Below are 18,805 nucleotides of genomic sequence, written 5' to 3'. Positions count from 1 at the left end.
AGAACAATCGGATAAACATGCAAAAAAAGTGTTAAATAAAACCTCCAATGAGAAGAGACACATTATTCCAATAAGCAAGTAAATTCTAAATTGTCAAATGCAACGTTGGGATGAAATTTTTTAAACCGTACAGACAAGTATTACTTAGTGTTATGGAGAGTTCTTGAAAAGAAAGGAGTCAATAATGCTTATATTCAAATCATTAAAGATATGTATGAAGGAGCTATTACTTGTGTTCAAACACAAGGTGGATTGACCAAGTATTTCCCTATTTCGGTTGGGTTACATCAAGGATCAGCCTTAAGCCCATATCTTTTTGCTTTAGTCATGGATGTTCTCACTAGACAATTGCAAGAGGATGTACCTTGGTGTATGCTTTTTGCTGATGATATTCTTCTTGTTAACAAGACTAGAGAGGGAGTTGAAGGTAAACTTGAATTATAGAGGTCAACCTGGTGTTAAGAAAGGTAGGGGTAGACCTAAAAAGACTTGGTTAGAAAATATTAGGAATGACCTTTCTTTATTAGATTTAAATGGGAATTTGACTTTTAATAGGACACAATGGAGAAAAAGGATTCATGTAGCCAACCCCACGTAGTGGGATAAAGGCTTGATGTTGTTGTTGTTGTTGTTGTACAGACAAGTATTCCATTGAAGACACTAAATTGTAAAATCATCATTTGGATTGGACATGTGATTCAGAAAATAACAGGAACATAGATATGATAGCATAACACTTCAAAGGCATGCTAAAATGAATACAGCTTAGGTAGGCTGCTAAGCAACTGGAGTGCTAAAAGATGAAGTCACAGGGGCGCGTGTCCTAGTTGTGTCCAACACGTGTCCCAGCCGTGTCCGAAATGTGTCTCAGCCGTGTCAAGTTAAATTTAAACATTATTTTAAACAGACACGTGTCTACCATGTCTGACACGTGTGCTAGCCGTGTCGAACACATGTCCGTATCCGACACTGTATTCTCTCTTCAAGAGGTGTGTCGGTGCATCATAGCTATCATTTTACCAACTATTACATAGGAAAACAAATATGTGTTTATATGATTTGATAATTAATTTGTTAATGTTATATAAGATTATTGTAGATTAGCCCAAATTATCTTCCAACTATTAGCAAGTGCCTAATTTATTTCTAGAATTGCATGGTAGCCCAATTTAGTCCCTAATCTATTGACAATTGATCTAACTAGATCCCAGGACCTAAAATATAGTTTAAAACAATACCAAAGTTAAATGTGAGGGCATTTTAGATGGTGCAAGTGTATTGAAGATCATATTATTTATACTAATTCTATTTAATTATTTAATAAATTATAATAAATATAAAAATAAATATGAAAGCTAATAACCTACAAAATAATAACTGAGAAAAGATAATAAAAAAGTCTTTTAAGTAAAATATAAATGGAAGCTCATGCAAAACTCCAAAACTCTTATTACAAAAAATGAGGGTTGCTTTAGCTAATGGATAGCCAGTGTAAAACTTGTTGAATATTCAAAATATGAACCCATTAATACATTGTGATAATGTTAGGGTGTTCCCCGCAAGCGACACGTTATATGACCTTAATACAATGAGAAGTGTACAATGGTCGCTGCACCGATGCTCGCAAGGGTTCCCACATCATTGACGGATGTGGACAAAGAATCTAATTCGTGAATCTAAAGTTAGGATATGAACTTAGAATATCAATTTTCTTATAGGTAAATTAATGAAATTAAAATATATTATAATTCATAAAAAGATAAATATTTTATGCATTAATAAAAACAAAATGGATTGAAGAGAAGGCTAAAAAAATTGATAGTTTATGAGTTAAACTATGGTATTCTGGTAGGAGTCATACAAGAAATGGTGTAGTTATGATTACAGATAAAATTTTGAAGGATAATGGTGTAAAAATTAATAAAATTGGATGTGTTCAAAATTAAAATTTTAGAATGACTTGGAAGAATTAATATAAAAAATACCTCTTGAATAAAGAGTTCTTATTAGAGGAAATTTAAATGAACATTTTAGTAGAGAGATAGAAGATTTTAAAAGCATTTATGGTGGCTATGGGTTTGGAGCGACTAATAAAGGTGATAAGACCATATTAGATTTTATTATAGCTTATAGTTTTATAATTGCTAATACCTTATTAAGAAAAGAGATAAGTATCACATCATTTATAAAAATGGATATAATAAGACTCAAATTTATTGTTTTCTTATAAGAAAAATAGATCGTTTAAATTGTAAAGATTGTAAAATTATTCTTAGTGAAAGTTTATATACCCAACATCACCTATTAGTTTTTGACTTTAAGAAGAAGGGGAAGAATATAAAAAATAAAGAAAATCGTTGTTTTAGAATTAGATGTGGGCATTTAAAAAATATTAATTAAAATATTTTTTAGAGTAAGATTTTAGATCTTAAGATTTTGTTTGTACATGAGGAAGCAAATGTTATATGGGAAAAAATAGCTAGTGATATTAAGAATGTTATAAAAAATGTGCTTAGAGTATCAAAGAAAAAAACTCCTAATATTAATATATTAGATACTTAGAGGGCGAAAGATATATGTATAAGTTAGCCAAACAAAGAGATATGAGTAGTAAGAATTTAGGTCAAGTGAAGTGCATTAAAGATAAAGACAAAGTATTTTTATTAAAAGAATATAATTAACAAAAATAACTGAGATATTTTGCTAAACTTTTTAATAAAGATTGTGAGAATATGATTGACTTTAATGACCTTAGCACCTTTAAAAAAATAAAAATATTTATTTTTACCGACATGTTAGTAAAATCAAAGTTATAGAGGTTTTAAAGAAAAATGAACTGCGGAAAGCCGTTTGACTTGATGATATTCTAATAAAGGTGTGAAAATACTTAGAGGAGGATTTTGTTGGTTAATTAAACTTTTTAATGTTATTTTGAAGACTAAAAAGATGTCAGATGAGTGAAAAATAAGTGTGTTGATTCCTATTTTTAAGAATAAAGGTGATGCATAAGATTATGCGAAAAACAAAGGAATCAAGTTAATATGTCATACTTTTAAATTAATAAGAAAGTTATATAGCATAGGTTACGATGTGATACTAATGTTTTTCAAAATCAATTTGGATTCAAGCCGGGTAGAACTACCATGGAAGCTATACATTTATTGAGAGGTTTGATAAGTATAAAGGGAATAAGGAGGATTTATAAATGATATTTATTGATTTAGAGAAAGCATATGATAAAGTTCCAAGAAAAGTGCTATGGAGAGTTCTATAAAAGATGGTGAGATAGATGGGGATATTATTAATAGAATTCAAGTTGGATGGTTGAAGTGGAGGAATGCATCGGGCTTGTTGTATGATAGAAAAATCCCCCTCAAACTTGAGGGAAAATTTTATAAGATGGTGGTGAGACATGCAATGCTTTATAGCGTTAGCCATTAAAAGATAAGTATAATATTAAATCAAGTGTTACAGACAAGTGGATGAGTGGTTGTACTCTTAGAAATAGGATAGGAAATGAGCATATACGTGAAAATATTAGAGTAGCTCTAGTGGAAGATAAGATTAGAGAGAGTCTCCTTAGATGGTATGACTACATAAAATGGCGGCCTTCCGATGCCAGTTAGGAGAGTAGATGTATTAGATTTGGCATATGTTAAGAAAGGTAAAAGTTGTCATGACCCGACCCAAAGACTCGAACTAACCAGATGGAAACAGACGGTCGGATGGTGATTTAAATGTCATTTGCTAAAGCTATTTTCAATACACAAAAAGAGCCATTAAAACTTCAAAAAATATAACTTGATGCAAAATGAATTAGCTACATTTCATTTGGTGTGTCACGTATATGATATACATTTTGACCTCTTATATTCACTTTGATTATATTAAATTATACCTAAAAATATTAGAGCAACTAAAAATAAGACACAACTCAGTGAGTAAAACATGCTTCTAAATTATATTAACTCAAGGTAATTGGAGCAATATGTATGAGCATTTCACTTCATATCATAAAGTAATTCCATTTATTTTTCATTTCATTTCAAGAATTTAAATATTATGCATATACAATATCTTTATTTATATCTTCTTCTTTCTCATAAATAATACAACCGTCATAGGAGTCACCGTATAATTTAATATCAATGAAGGTACTCCTTTTTCATTTTATTTTCTTTTTTAATAACATTTTTCATTTACATGCATTGGTACATTACGTCCTCAACCAGTGCGATAAGAGGGTGTGCTCCATCAGTCAACATTCACATGCAAGCAAATTATATAAATCATATTATTTACTTTCTCCGTAACATTTCATTTCAAGTTTTCTAGCTTCACATGATCCTAGTTTAATTTGGTCTATTTTTTTTAATAAAGAAAAATCATATAACATTAACAGTGAACAATTACATAATAACAGTACTTGATACATCATGTGTAGGAGAAATAAATATCATTATTGTAATTAAAAGATATGAGTACTCATCTTGAACTTCAGTATCTTTCACTCTTACTCTTTACTTTAAGTTCAAAAGATTGTCTCCTAAATAAAAGATCTTAACAATTTTACCAACTGTTATTAAATTCTCTTACTTAACATTTTAAAATTTCTTTTCTTTTTAAATATTTTTTTATTTTTAAAATAATCACAAAGTATTTCACTAATTAAGATTTTCTTTTATTATTAGATTTAAAATATATGTTATGCTCTCACTCTCTTTAATTAACTAATTAATTTACTAATTAAAATTGAATATTTGTTCATGTTAAATAATATTTTCTTAATTAGCATAAATCTATATAGGGGTGTCAATTTCGAGTCACGGGTCGGGTTCGGGTTGAACCCGAACTGACCCGGGTGGAAAACGGGTCGACCCTAACCCGACCCGGGTAGAGAAACGGGTTCAAATTATACTGCATAATTTTGCTCTTTTTCTTTCTCTACTTATTTATTAAATATATTCAATTAGTTCTCTTATTATTATTTCTTTGCATAACATAAATTTCACTTTTTCTTAATTAATTTAATACTCATTTTTCTATAATTATTCAAATTAATAGTAACTTAATTTATGAATAAAATTTCATTTGAACATATGCTCTCCATCCCTTTTTATATCTTCTATTTATAATTAAATTGTTTTGATATATATATATAATTAAATCTTCTTAATAATGTTAATTATTTTCATTCTTATGAATTTTGTAATTTAATAAATAATATTTAGACATTAGGTAAGATCTTAAGTTATTTTAAAATTTAATAGATATATTAGTTAAATATATAATAAAATTAAATAAAATACCTTACATTTCTTCCTCCTAATCTCTGTCAACTCAAGCCCTAAACCATAGCATATTGTTTTCCCCTTTCAGCGGTTGCTCTCGTTCAAAATGCTAAGCCCTTCTCCCTCGCCTCTTCTCTCCATTATTTTTCTCATTTGACGATAATGGAAGGAGCAGAATAAACTTATCTCGCGTGAGGAGTCACTACTTTCAACACCCGTACACGTTCCTTCGCAAAAACACACATTTCGGCTTCGCCAGGCATGCTCATGCGATCTATTTGCGTCCGCTCGGTTCGCATTTATGCTCCGTCGTTTCATTCAGCCAGTCCATCTGCTAAAGAAAATCGGTTCAATTGAACCGATCGGCTGGACCGGTTCTTACAGAGATAGATCTAAAAAAGACTTGGTTAGAAAATATAAGAAATAATTTTTCTTTATTAGATTTAAATGGAAATTTGACACTTAATAAGACACAACAGAAAAAAAGATTCATGTAGCGAACCACACATAGTGGGATAAAGGCTTGATGTTGTTGTTGTTGTTGATTATAAAATTACAAATTAAGTATTACAAAAATTGTATAATTGGTTACAAAACAGCAAAACTCTTGTTACAAAAAAAAGTCCACTAATGAAAAAGAAAAATTTAAATGTTTTTACTTAAATTCTCCTTTCACATTATGAAAAGTGGGAGATCTACATAATAATCCATTAAATTTGATAGATTTTCTTACGGAGAGATTAAATTGGCTCAATTTTCAATAGTCGATTAACTAAATTGGGACAGTGTGAAACTCTAGAACCAAATTGGACACTTACTAATAGTCGGGGCTTATTCTTTGAAGATTATTTAATTATTTTATTGTACAACTATAAATGATATCTTTTGATGCAATAATGCATTCAAATAATACAAGTAATTGTTTATCAAGTGCATTAGTTATGTTCTCTTTAGGATTAGAATTAATTTATCACAAACAAACGAGGTATTGTAATAAAAAAAATTAATTTAATTATTTTAATTAATTTTTAATGCACATATAACTAATTATAATTTACAGTAGTATTTAATAATTTTAAAATCAATATTAAATTTTATCACTATTATTAACTAGCTAGAACGTTTAATGCTAGTATAGATTTGATTATTAAAACATTATTTTGAAAACAAGTGAAAGAGCATCCAAGCATGATACCTGAGTAGTAATGTTAATTTTTGTTTTTTAAATACAAAAATAAAAATCAACCAAACAAGTTTTAATCAACTTACAACAACAACAACAACATAAAAAATCATAAAACAAAAAAGATGTCAAACAATCTCGTGGTTATTGTCTGTGAATGGGTTTAAGTAAATCAATTACAACTTTAATATACCTCATTGTGCGAGTGTTAAATACTTTTTTTTTCTTATATGATTTTCTCTTCGTGGTAAAATTTCTATTATAAGATATTTTATAGTGAATTTTATATCAAGAGTAATCTTTCAACTACCTTATCCGACCATGAACCTACTTTTATATGCATCACTAGAAGTAAATTTTGTTTGGGCTAACATGGCTTGCCTCTTCTATATGTATGTGTCAATGCAGTGGTTAAAAAAAGCCAGAGACATTTCATTTTACATTACATTGGATTCATGTCTTGTTTTATTTAACATTATAAACACAGCTTGTTGCACAGAAAAAAGCATACAAGTGTTCGTACTAGGAAACACGGTGATTTTTGGCAAGGAAAATTTAACACTAGATAATACACTTCTTAGAGATTCCAACCTCGTTAAAAATTTTGTTTCTGGGTGTCGAATATATATTCTTCGTGCTGCCATTTCATGTTTTTTTTTTCGCTGGCAATCCCAACCCTATATGGATAGTTCTATATTTCAGGACTTTATTATGCAATACCTATCTTTTGCCGTATGATCAGTTTTGCAAATGATTGTGAATAAATCTTGAATGTGTTAGCAAAAAGCTGTGCAAAATTCTGATTATCTAATGAGTTTAGAAAAATTCTTTATCAACAGTAACCTGAAAAGATTGAAGATTGCGTACAGATGAACTTGTTACCCTTGTTTATACATAAATCTTTACTACTTCATGCCGCCATATTGTTGGGTTAAGCCAGGTGGAGCCAAGAAGTAATACTACCAAACTTTAAACATTAAAAATAAATAAATAAAGGGTGTCATATAGCATAGGTCCATCAAAAGTGTTAACTTAATACCGTCAATGCATCAGAAAGGCCTTCAGCTATAGCAGCATCACCAAAACCGCCACCAGAAAATTGTACTCTTGATAACCACCCAAGAAAAACATCTAAATCTTTTGTCCACCCAGTTCTTTGCACCAAGAAAGCTGTATTAATATTCAGATGAAAGATTAGATTTAGTTAGGCTGAATGATAAAAGTTAAAACCTTGGCAATTAAACAGAACATACATAAATATAAGCAATATGTGCATATGGATGTTGCTTCAACAATTTTTAGATGCTCACCTGCTTTTGTATGGTATGGTTGAGCTATGCCTGCAGAGTTGTCTTGTAATAGAAATGTGGGCAAATAGCATGCAGGGGCGGAGCCAAAAAAAAATTTTAATGGGGGCACAAATTAGTACTAGTCATTAAATTATTTTTAAAAATATTATTTTTTAATGTAATTATATATATCATTTATCATTCATTAAGAAATTAAGAATGTTAACAAATTGAGTTCAAATAAATTAATTTTATACTTAGGAATATTTTATTTGAATTAATTGAATTAAGTCTTAATTTTAAATTATATTTAGATTAACTATATTTAAATTATAAGATAATATTCTACCTATTTCTAAATTAATTTGACGTAATGATTCACATTAGTTAAAGAAAATCATAAATAATAAAAAAATTTAAAGTTAACCCTCTTAAATTAATTAAGTTACTAAGATTTATTAAAACTTTTTATTTGTTAATTAATTTATTGTCTTTTTATGCACACATCTTTTTCTTATTATTTAAAAAAAATTGGGCAGCTTTAGTTAATTTACCTAGATTTTAATTGTTATGCTAGATAAATAAAAGTTTATCTTGATACTGAGGGAAGGGGGACAAAGTCAGAGGGGGGACAGTAGGACCAAGAAGGATTGTTTGGGCTGAACCGTTGAATGAGTCCGTTAGTTTTGTCTTAGCGAGCCCGCTTGACTAGTCCAAAAATAAACGAGCTTGAACTGTCAGCTCAAACATGGATTTTTTAAACAAGCTCGAACAGATGTCCGAGAAGCTCGACCCTGGCAAGGAATTGGTCTGAGTCATATGGAAAAAAAAAATTTGGAAGAAAAACGGAGCTCGGAGGCGGATGGCTTATTAGATTAGAAATTAGATTTAATCCTTATATATTAATTATTATATTAATATAATTTAAAATAAATTTAATTTAATTGTTTGGCCAGTGGGGCCCGTGCCCCCAGGGCCCCCACTGTAGATCCGCAACTGATAGCATGCATGCAACATTACAAGCAACTACAACTTACCATATTATTCAAGCATCTCAGGCACGAAAGCAGCACAAACCTTGTCAACGCAGGAATAAGGCAGGCAATGAATCACTAATGCTTGGTAACCTCCTGGTACTTACAAATTGCTACTTACCAAGTAGAATGTATAGGTTCCAAAGCTCGTATGTTCTTTTTCATTATTTAGAGAGGATATTTCCATCACAGGAGGACAGACATGACATAGTTATAAATTGCTTTTAGACTTTAGCGGTCTGTTCCTCCATTAGTTAATTAGTAAATGGTTATTTTCTTTCCTTATCTTCACAGGATCAATTTAGTAATTATGGCTCCTAGTTGTTATTGGGAATAGCTATGCATAAATACCCATGCCTTTTTTGTGAAGGGAGGGTTTCTTTTAGAGTTTAGTTTCAAGTTATCCTGAGGATTTTAGGGCGGATTCCCTAGTATTTAGGATGGATTTTCTCTATTATTAGAAAGGTGAGGAGAAAAAGTGTTTGCTCAAAAAAATGATTTTAGTATGAATCCAAAATTCCATGCTTAAGGTTCTCATTTTTCTTAAGGTAGATTGATTTTTAAATAACTAGATTTCCCCATGCTCATATCGGGGTTTATTTAAATCTGACGTCCTTACTTCCTAGAGCGCAAACCCTCGTAGTTAATTACCCCTCCCACTTCTAGGGAGAGCACTCTTGATTAAAGATGAGTCGATTCGTTACATTATAAATTTAGACTTGATAATCCATGATTCATTTTGGTTAATATGGGGAAGTTGGGGGATGGAAATAGACCCATCAAGATCCTACGGTTCCAACATCCTTGGTACACCAGTGATCTCAGTCTACCAACACTAATGAATCAGTGTCTGTAGCACCAAAGGAATCTGATTAGCAACCATATGTTACCTCCTCTCAAGGATCCCAAGTAGACTGTGATAGTTTATTGTTGACTTTGGTGTGTTGTAGTTAAAGTTCGGTGCTTATTTCTCTTTTTAGGAGTGATCCATTAGGTTTGTTTAGCTTGAGGCTTATGGCTCCTTTTAGGAGTTGCCCATTAATTTTGTTTAGTTTGGGGCTTATGCTCCTTTTAGGAGTTGCACATTAGTTTTAGTTTGGATGGGGCTTACTGCTTCATTTAGGAGTTTTCCACTAGTTTTATTTGGTTTTGGAAGATTTTTAAATGAATTTTGATATATTCAAGTCATTAATTGATTTTCTTTTACTCCGGCATTTTTCTGTTTGCTTCAGCACTAGATAGTGCTCTTCTTTCCTCTTTTTTTAGCATATTATGTAGTATTTAATTTGCATTTTTCTACTTGCTTGCAGGTAGAAGAGCAAGGCCAAATCGGACGCCAGTTTGATTATTAGCTTTATGTTCTGTATAGTTTGGATTAATATACAAGAAACGTGTTGTTTAACGCAAACGTTCTTTTGTTTCAAAAGTTTTGTATTTTAATGCGGTTTCTTCTTTTTTTCTTCTTCTTCTTTTCTCTGTTATGTTTTTTTTATAATTTTTCTATTCTTTTATATTAATATATTTTATTTTTATAAGAATATTTACATAATTTGAGCAAGAATCAGATTTTTTTTACTCTCAAACCTAAAAATATTCATATAAAATAAGCTCCTCTTTTTTTATTATTATTTTTCATTATTATTACATTTTTTATTGTTACTTTATAATTATAATTCATTTATATCATTATTTTAATTTTATTTTTTATTTCTCAAAATTTTGACAACCTCCCAACATCCCACCCCTGCCTAGAGAGGTGTCGGCAGGCATTTGCCTTTGTTCTTCCCAGTTGGATCAAAGATATGATGGTGCGAGGACTTCAAATCAATTATTCCTGGTCAGTATCTAGGTCTTCAAGTCTTCATATGTGGCTAGAATCTACTAATAATTAATCAATCTTATTTGAGAAAGATCTTATTAATTACAATACTCAATTGTCAGCATTGAAATCACGAGTTTAAATTGCACTCATTCGGGACAGAACAAGACGCGAACTCAGGCTAGGGATCGGACATGGGAGTGGCGGGTCAAGGGGTGAGTTCGCGCGAATGGAGATGGGCCGCCTAGATGCGCGGTCGTGCGCATGGGTTGATTGCGGGAGGAAGCGGGGTCATATCCTTTAGTGAATTTTCATTTTTTTTTCTTTTCTCTTCTTTTTTTAATTTCTTTTTTTTTAATTTATTTAACAAGATGATCATAGAGTATTCTAAGACTCGGCCATAATCAATCCCTAACACTCAAAGACCTCTTGTGGAATGTTGATTGTTGAGACCTAGCCAACAATTTGCAAGGCGCAAAGCGTAATGGGCACAGTATCGTGTTGCCCCAAATGAATTATTTTATTCCAACCAAGGCTTAAAACTACGCAATCAAATATTGAGGTATTTTCTATCTGCAAGGCGATGCGTAAGCCTTGAAGCGTTTAGAGGCATAAGCCTCAAAATTAAACTATTAAATTAATTAAAAAATTAAATAATAAGTAGCATAATAATATCCAAATATGATCATATCCAACCGAAGTAAAATCATAAAACTAAGTCTTTCCCACTCATAATTCAACATAAACAAGTAGTCAAAGTCACTAAGATTATAATTTATGAATTCAAAAATTTTCAGCACTCTAATCAGCTAGTGGATCTTAATTAATCATTATAGTAAGTTTCTTTCTCTTCTCCCTCATCCTCAAGTGCCGCTATGAGTGCGAGCAATGGGTAAGAGTGCAAAATGTAGCCAAAAGTAGAGGAGGCACATACAATTGTAGTTCTCGGTTCTATTTATTTTAGGTTTAGGTATAGAGACATAACAAAATAGGATTTATTTAATAGATCAAATTTATAACTTAGATTTTTAAAACACATAAAATTTTAGTTTTTGAGGCTTTCGACTCTTACAAATTGCATAAAAGCACACCCTAAGTGCTCCTTAACCCCACTGAGGTGTATAACTCATCAAGCTGAGGCATACGCCTCATTGCAGTTTTTTTTTTTTTTTTTCAAAATTGTGTTGAGACGGGCATCATGGCACACATTTGATTGTGCAATTTTAAACAAAAGTTTTTAACCACCTATGGTTGGGTTCCATGTGAATTCCAATAAGAATTGAAAGCAAAGCCAAAGTTGTTTAGAGATCTGTGTCCATGGATATCCATATGTATTAGGATATTAGTTTGGATAGCTGCTGGTATTCCACCATAGCTGATTCAGGAAAGAACGGCGACCTCAGTCCTACTTCCTATGGACAAATCTGCATCTTCCTAGACCAGAGTACGAGGTAGGGTAGGTTGGAAGCCTGGGAGCAGCAAGTAGTTCTTTCCTGGATAGCTAACAAATCTGAAATCAGGTTCCCCATTTTCTGGTTCTAGTTTTAATTCGTGTTCTTTTCTTGAAACAGTAAACAACCTATTTTTTGTTATCTCAACCCAATGTCAAACTACCTTGTGTTTGAATGCAAGCAACAGCTCATGCACACATATCCTTAATGACTTGAATATAAGCATTATTAACCCCTTTCTAAAACTCTTCATAGCACTTCTCTTGGAACTTTATCATATACTTTCTCTAAATTAATATATATCATATGTAGATCCTCCTTATTCTCTCTATACTTCTCCATCAAACCTCTCAATAAAGGTATATAGCTTCCATAGTAGACCTACCAAGCATGAATCCAAGTTGATTTGAGAATTACTTTCACATTGTAACCTATGCTCCATAATTCTCTCCTACAATTTTAAAGTATGACATATTAACTTAATTCCTCTATAATTCGCACAATCTTCTGCATCACTTTTATTTCTTAAAAAAGGAATCACCACACTCATTCTCCACTCATCTAGCATCTTTTTAGTCTTCAAAATCTGATATTTCTGTAAAATAACATTTAGTACAGAAAATTACATAAACTAAGCTCACCCCTTGACTCCTTATTATAAGTTTGAGTTGAGGCATGAGCATTATAGAATTAGTTAAATACTATTCCAAAAATAAGCAAAAAATGCAAAAGTTGGAGCTTAATTAGAATGTCTAACTTAATGAATGCATCCGCCAAGCTCAAAAAAAAAAACCATTGGTTAGTCATTAGGGCCGACTTCATTGATCATATTTGTTGGGTCCGACTTGATTAGTCGTACTAGCATAATAGGGACAAGTTCATATATTGCAGTTATCTCCTTGAGGTGAGTTCATTTGTAAACTAGCAGTCCTCTTTTGAGCTAAGATTGAGTAGATCAAATTAGCTTAACTTGAATCGAGCCGACTTAGTGTAAAGCTGACCAACTTGGCTGGAACCCAAATTTTTGTTGTACAATGTAATAAGCATATTTTTCAAACAACTATAACAAAATCAAAATAATTTAAAATCATAAAAATTTGTAAACAAACAATATCAAAAAATCCATGCACTCTAAAACATTGAAAGTAAACATATGACTTAAATAGAAATTTAAATTCTCTTATTTAGAACTTAAAATTTATTAAAAGTTCTAAATCGAGCAAAATATTTATATTTTGCACATAAGCCTTACTACGACATAATGTAATAAGATTAAAAATGTAGTAAACATGAAACAAATTAATTAAAATTTTGTTAAGACAGATGTAGATTTTTTTTTTTTATTCTTTGAAGGGGGCAAATGCATCGATGAGGGAAAAGATAAACCTTCATAGCTTGCAAAATATTTATAAAAAAACTTTCATAGCTGCCAAAATATAAAAAACTGTAAATAAACTATGTCAAAAATCTATAAAATCTAAATCTTTGACAATAAATTTATGCCTCACAAAATCATACCATTTTATTTTAAATTTAAAATGTGTCAAATTATTAATATTTTTGTACAATTACTAAATACTTGCATTACCTTTATAAAGGACATATATTAAGATAAAAGTCATAAACTCATATGCTAGAAAATGATTAATATCATCTTCATTTATTAATATACTAGATAAATGGTTAAGATTTTATATGATCTAAAATAAATGAATGGAGACAGGATTCTTCTGGGAAAAGTCTCAAGCACATTTTTAATAGTAGCATGGACAGAGAAAGAAAAAGAGAGGGAGAGAGATAGTGACTGCATGCGAGCAAGAAAGAGAGAGAACAAGCAAGAGAAAGAGAGCTCCATAGAAGTTAATATTAAGGATAACATGAGTCTTTAATGTCCCATAAACTTAAGCAACTGATAACAAGGCTACAAGGATTTGAAGGTATAGAACTAATTATGAGTTGACTAGTTGACTATACTACCCAATGAGAAAAAGATATGTTGTAAACGTATTATGACCATTAATCAAAAAGAAACCAGATAAGTAAATGTGGATTATACATAGCATTTACTAACATCAGCAACAAGAAGCAAAAACATCAAATATGTATAAGGACTTATGTAGCATATAAGACTGTTACTATAAATGTGAAATAAAGAAATAAAAGAGTTTATTTACTTTGCATTCATATGACAGTTTAGCTTTAAGTACTCATAACTGTACCGTAAGAATAAAATTACATACCACTGTAGGGTCCATGGGAATTAAAGACCACCAATGCAAGTTCAGGGTTTGCCCCAGAAAGTTTCTACAAATTTAAAATAATGATATTACAAGTAAATATTGGTAATGCAAATAAGAATGAAGGGTGCCATTATGAAGTAAAACTTAAATAGAAAGGCTAAAGCTTTCTTATCTGCAACTAATTCATGCAACTCCCTAACAATAGGAACAAGGACATAATATGTTCTACATTCAACCATTGTTAATTTTTTTTTTTCTAGCAGGATTTGATCTAAAAAAAAGTTCATCATTTAATCTGATGAACTTGCACTTTTTAAATTCAGGTCACGTATGCATGTTTGCAAGCATATAAAGTACTTCTTGTTCATAAAGATCAATTTTGCAATTCTAAAAGCAATTATGAGAAATCAAACTCTTCATTGATAAAGCTGACTCAATTCAGCAACCACAAAAAATTTCATGTTCACCTAGAGAAAGTTTCCATCAAATCTAACAAGCCACTGTTTACACTCGATTATCCAACTTAAAAGACAGTTCCAAAATCTTATAAATCATATTCAGGAATATTCACATCTCAAAATCCATTAAAAGTCATAGGAGTCAATCTAACTTAGTCGTGCTATGTTCAATGTTGTCCAAACTATGTAAAAACTAAGAAGTTGATGATTTATTGCTATATTATTAAACTGGTCAGTCAAATCGACATCAGAAAAGATTAAATTACACTATACAGCTTGTGATTGTTTGATTCTTACAAATCCACTAATAGGCGATTTATAATTTTTATTTGTTTTACGGTCAATCAGCATGGCCAAGAGATGAGTGCTTCACTAATAAATATCATATGACTGCTTCACTAATAAATAACATTTCAATGAACACCTAAGTTGGGAAGTAATTCTTCTTTACAGCTTAAGGTTAGCTAACGAAATCTGATCACGTAATCTAGTTATAATGCACTAAATCTTTAAAATTGCCTATGATAATCAAATTAAACAAACTTTATTTATGAGCATGTTTGTTCGTTTGCAGACATCAAGGCAACTTGCATTGACGGTTCCATTGGCAGAATACATCAATCAGCAATTCACCTATAATCAGTAGCAAGTTTATGATTCTATACAATTTCAATATTTTTAAATGCAGCAAACTCATCTTGTGTTTGATTAAAAAAAAAAAACTGACAAAATAGCCTGTAATAACCGGTTCGGCCCCAGCCGGTTCAGTTGAACCGGCCGAACCTATACTAATAGACGGACAAAGCCATTCGCGAAACAGAAGCAGTTTCATGAACAGAGAAGGGCGGACGGTCGGGCTTCACGCAAGAGCAAGGTAGGTTTCTTCTTTCTCCAATTTTAGCAAATGATTGCCTTCTAGGATAAGAAATAACGATTCCTTTTCATTCTTATCGTTATCAGTGTTATTTTTTGAGAGATTTGAAGAACAAAAGAAACGAACGATAAGGATTAAAAGAAGAAGGTTTGTTGAATTTCTTTTGGATTTTTTATATAAATTTCTTCTTCTACTTCGTTTAAAGTGAGTGATATGTTCCTTGAAGGATAAGGAAGCGATTGAAGCGAAGAAAAAGGAATTTGCGAGAGAAAAGATTTTTGGGAGTTTGAGAAGTTTCCATTCGAAAATTGTAAGTGAAATTCTTCTCATAAGGTTTTTAATAATATTTTGTTATTAAATCAGAATATTATTTTGATATGAAGTCATTGTAGGAATTTTAGGGTCTTAGGAAGGGAGAGATCAAATCGTAAGACTTAAATTGCGAGGATTCAACATGGAGGAAAATTTTTAAGGATATATCAAATATTGAAGACCTGAAAGAGTTCAAAGTGGGTAAATTAGATTAAATTATTTTATGATTTTATTCATGTTTGTAATCTTCTAAGTAACTGATAAAACTTTGTATGATATCTTATGATTTCATGGCTTTAAGAACAAAGTTTGAAAGTTTATAAAAAGAGAAAATAAAAGAGAAAATAGAAAAGAAAAAGAGAAACAAAAGACTATATGCATGGAAGAAAAACAGATATAATAACAAGGAAAAGATATTGAAAAACTTACAGGAGTTCACCCCCTTATGGTACTGGCTGGAGACGCCGTACTCGTGCACGTAAAAAGGAAAAGGAAAAAGGAAATGGAAAAGGCTAAATGGAAAATGTTGTACTTTTGAGTACATTGAGACGGTGCTCCTGTGCAAATTAAATGGGAAAAGGAAATATCAATATGATTTTAAATGTTTTAAAGCAACATGATCGAATATGTATAAATTACCAAAATAAATGGAATAAAGTTAAGAAATGGTTGAATACATATTGAAGATTATAAGAGTATCATAATTAAGAATAATTATTTAAATTGTTCAAATATTTACCCACTGAGTTTACTAAGTAAACTCAACCCATAAGTTTAAATGTTTCAGGTAAATTTCTAAAGAAATAATGGCTGAAAGAGAAGAACATGTTTACAAAAGACGACGTGCAAATGATAACAAGTAATTTATATTTTGTGGTTAGTGGCTCTTTAATACAAATGAAGTAGTATAGTGTTTAATGAATTTTATCGTCCGACTTTTCATAACCGCCTTGTTAGATCGAGCATCCGGGCCGGGTCGTGACAAAAGTGGTATCAGAGATATATTAGAAGTGGTATCAGAGCTCAATTAAGATCTGAATCATACTAAAAGAGCCATTAGCATGAATATTAATGATTGAAGGTTTAATGTGAAATGAATATCTTATTGATTACAAGAATCAAAATGAAAAAAAATTCAGGAAGCTATGAGCACGCGACTGACTTTCAGTACAGCATTTCATCCACAAACAGATGGGCAATCAGAAAGAACAATTTAGACTTTGGAGGATTTAATGCGACTATGTGTTTTAGATTTTGGAGGAAATTGGGAGACTCACATACCATTGATTGAATTTGCTTACAACAACAGTTTTCAAGCTAGCATTGGAATGGCACCATATGAGACCCTTTATGGAAGAAAGTGCAGAACACCCTTGTGTTGGGCAAAAACTGGTGAAAGAAAGATAATTGGAACTGAACTGGTGGATGAAGCTACTAGTAAAATCAGATTGATCAGAGATAGAATAAAGGCATTTAAAGACAGGCAACGAAAGTATTATGATGCAAAGCACCGACCAGTGGAATTTGAAGTAGGAGAATTTGTTTTCTTAAAAGTAAGCCCAATGAAATGTGTTCAAAGGTTTGGAAAGACAGGGAAATTGAGCCCAAGATTCATAGGCCCCTATGAAATCATTGAAAAGATTGGAAATAAGACAAACAGATTGGATCTACCAGTACATATGCAAGGAATTCATAATGTGTTTCATATATCAGTGCTTCGAAAGTATGTCTCAGATGATTCAAAGAGAATCTAGTCCAAATCAATTAATTTGCAGCCTGATTTGAAATATATTGAAGAACCAGAAAGGATATTGGATTATGACGTAAAACAATTAAGGCATAAAGAAATACCTTTTGTAAATATTTATGGAAGCATGGATCAGAAAGAGATGCCACCAGGGAGCGGGAAGCTGAAATGAGAAGTCAATATTCCTCATCTATTTAACTAAGGTATGTGTTATTACTTAATTTAATTTTGAGGACAAACTTTTTATAAGAATGAGAGATTGTAATAACCGGTTCGGCCCCGGCCAGTTCAGTTGAACCGGCCGAACCTATACTAATAGCAAACGAAGCCATTCGCGAAACAGAAGCAGTTTCGCGAACAGAGAAGGGCGGACGGTCGGGCTTCACGCGAGAGCAAGGTAGGTTTCTTCTTTCTCCAATTTTAGCAAATGATTGCCTTCTAGGATAAGAAATAGCGATTCATTTTTATTCTTATCGTTATCAAAGTGTTATTTTGGGTGAGATTTGAAGAACAAGATAAACGAACGAGAATGATTAAAAGAAGAAGGTTTGTTGAATTTCTTTTGGAATTTTTTATATAAATTTCTTCTTCTACTTCGTTTAAAGTGAGCGATATGTTTCTTGAAGGATAAGGAAACGATTGAAGAGAAGAAAAAGGAATTTGTGAGAGAAAAGATTTTTGGGAGTTTGAGAAGTTTCCATTCGAAAATTGTAAGTGAATTTCTTCTCATAAGGTTTTTAATAATATTTTGTTATTAAATCAGAATATTATTTTGATATGAAGTTATTGTAGTAATTTTAGGGTTTTAACACTGCCGTTGCCAGGTCCCAAGTCCTGGATGAGAAAAGTGGAGGGTTGCGTTAGGTAGTCGACAGCCAGCGTAAAACTTGTCGAACAATAATGAGACATTTGCAAGAGAATGTACCTTGGTGTATGCTTTTTGCTGATGATATTCTTCTTGTTGATAAGACTAGAGAGGGAGTTGAAGGTAAACTTGAATTATGGAGGTCAACCTTAGAGTCTAAAGGTTTTCGCTTGAGTAGATCTAAAACGGAATATATGGAGTGTAATTTTAGTAGTAATAGACCTAGTGAGGGGATTATGTCT

The 18,805-nt window shown here is 31.3% G+C and overlaps 1 protein-coding gene across 1 annotated transcript in view; it reads right to left on the bottom strand.

The window, feature by feature from the left end:
* Window positions 1–18,805, bottom strand: part of LOC110115011 (mediator of RNA polymerase II transcription subunit 25) — a gene marked incomplete at its 3' end in the record, with an annotated part of 74,815 nt that overhangs the window by 49,195 nt on the left and 6,815 nt on the right. Inside the window, 2 exon segments of the mRNA XM_020848099.1 lie at window positions 7,514–7,644; window positions 14,308–14,371. Coding sequence (XP_020703758.1) covers window positions 7,514–7,644; window positions 14,308–14,371 — 195 coding nt within the window.

Source organism: Dendrobium catenatum, unplaced genomic scaffold (genome assembly GCF_001605985.2).
Source record: "Dendrobium catenatum unplaced genomic scaffold, ASM160598v2 fragScaff_scaffold_1557, whole genome shotgun sequence".
In the NCBI taxonomy this organism is placed as follows: Eukaryota; Viridiplantae; Streptophyta; class Magnoliopsida; order Asparagales; family Orchidaceae; genus Dendrobium; species Dendrobium catenatum.
Note: the sequence above shows the minus strand (reverse complement) of the source record. Positions and strands in the feature narration are given on the sequence as shown.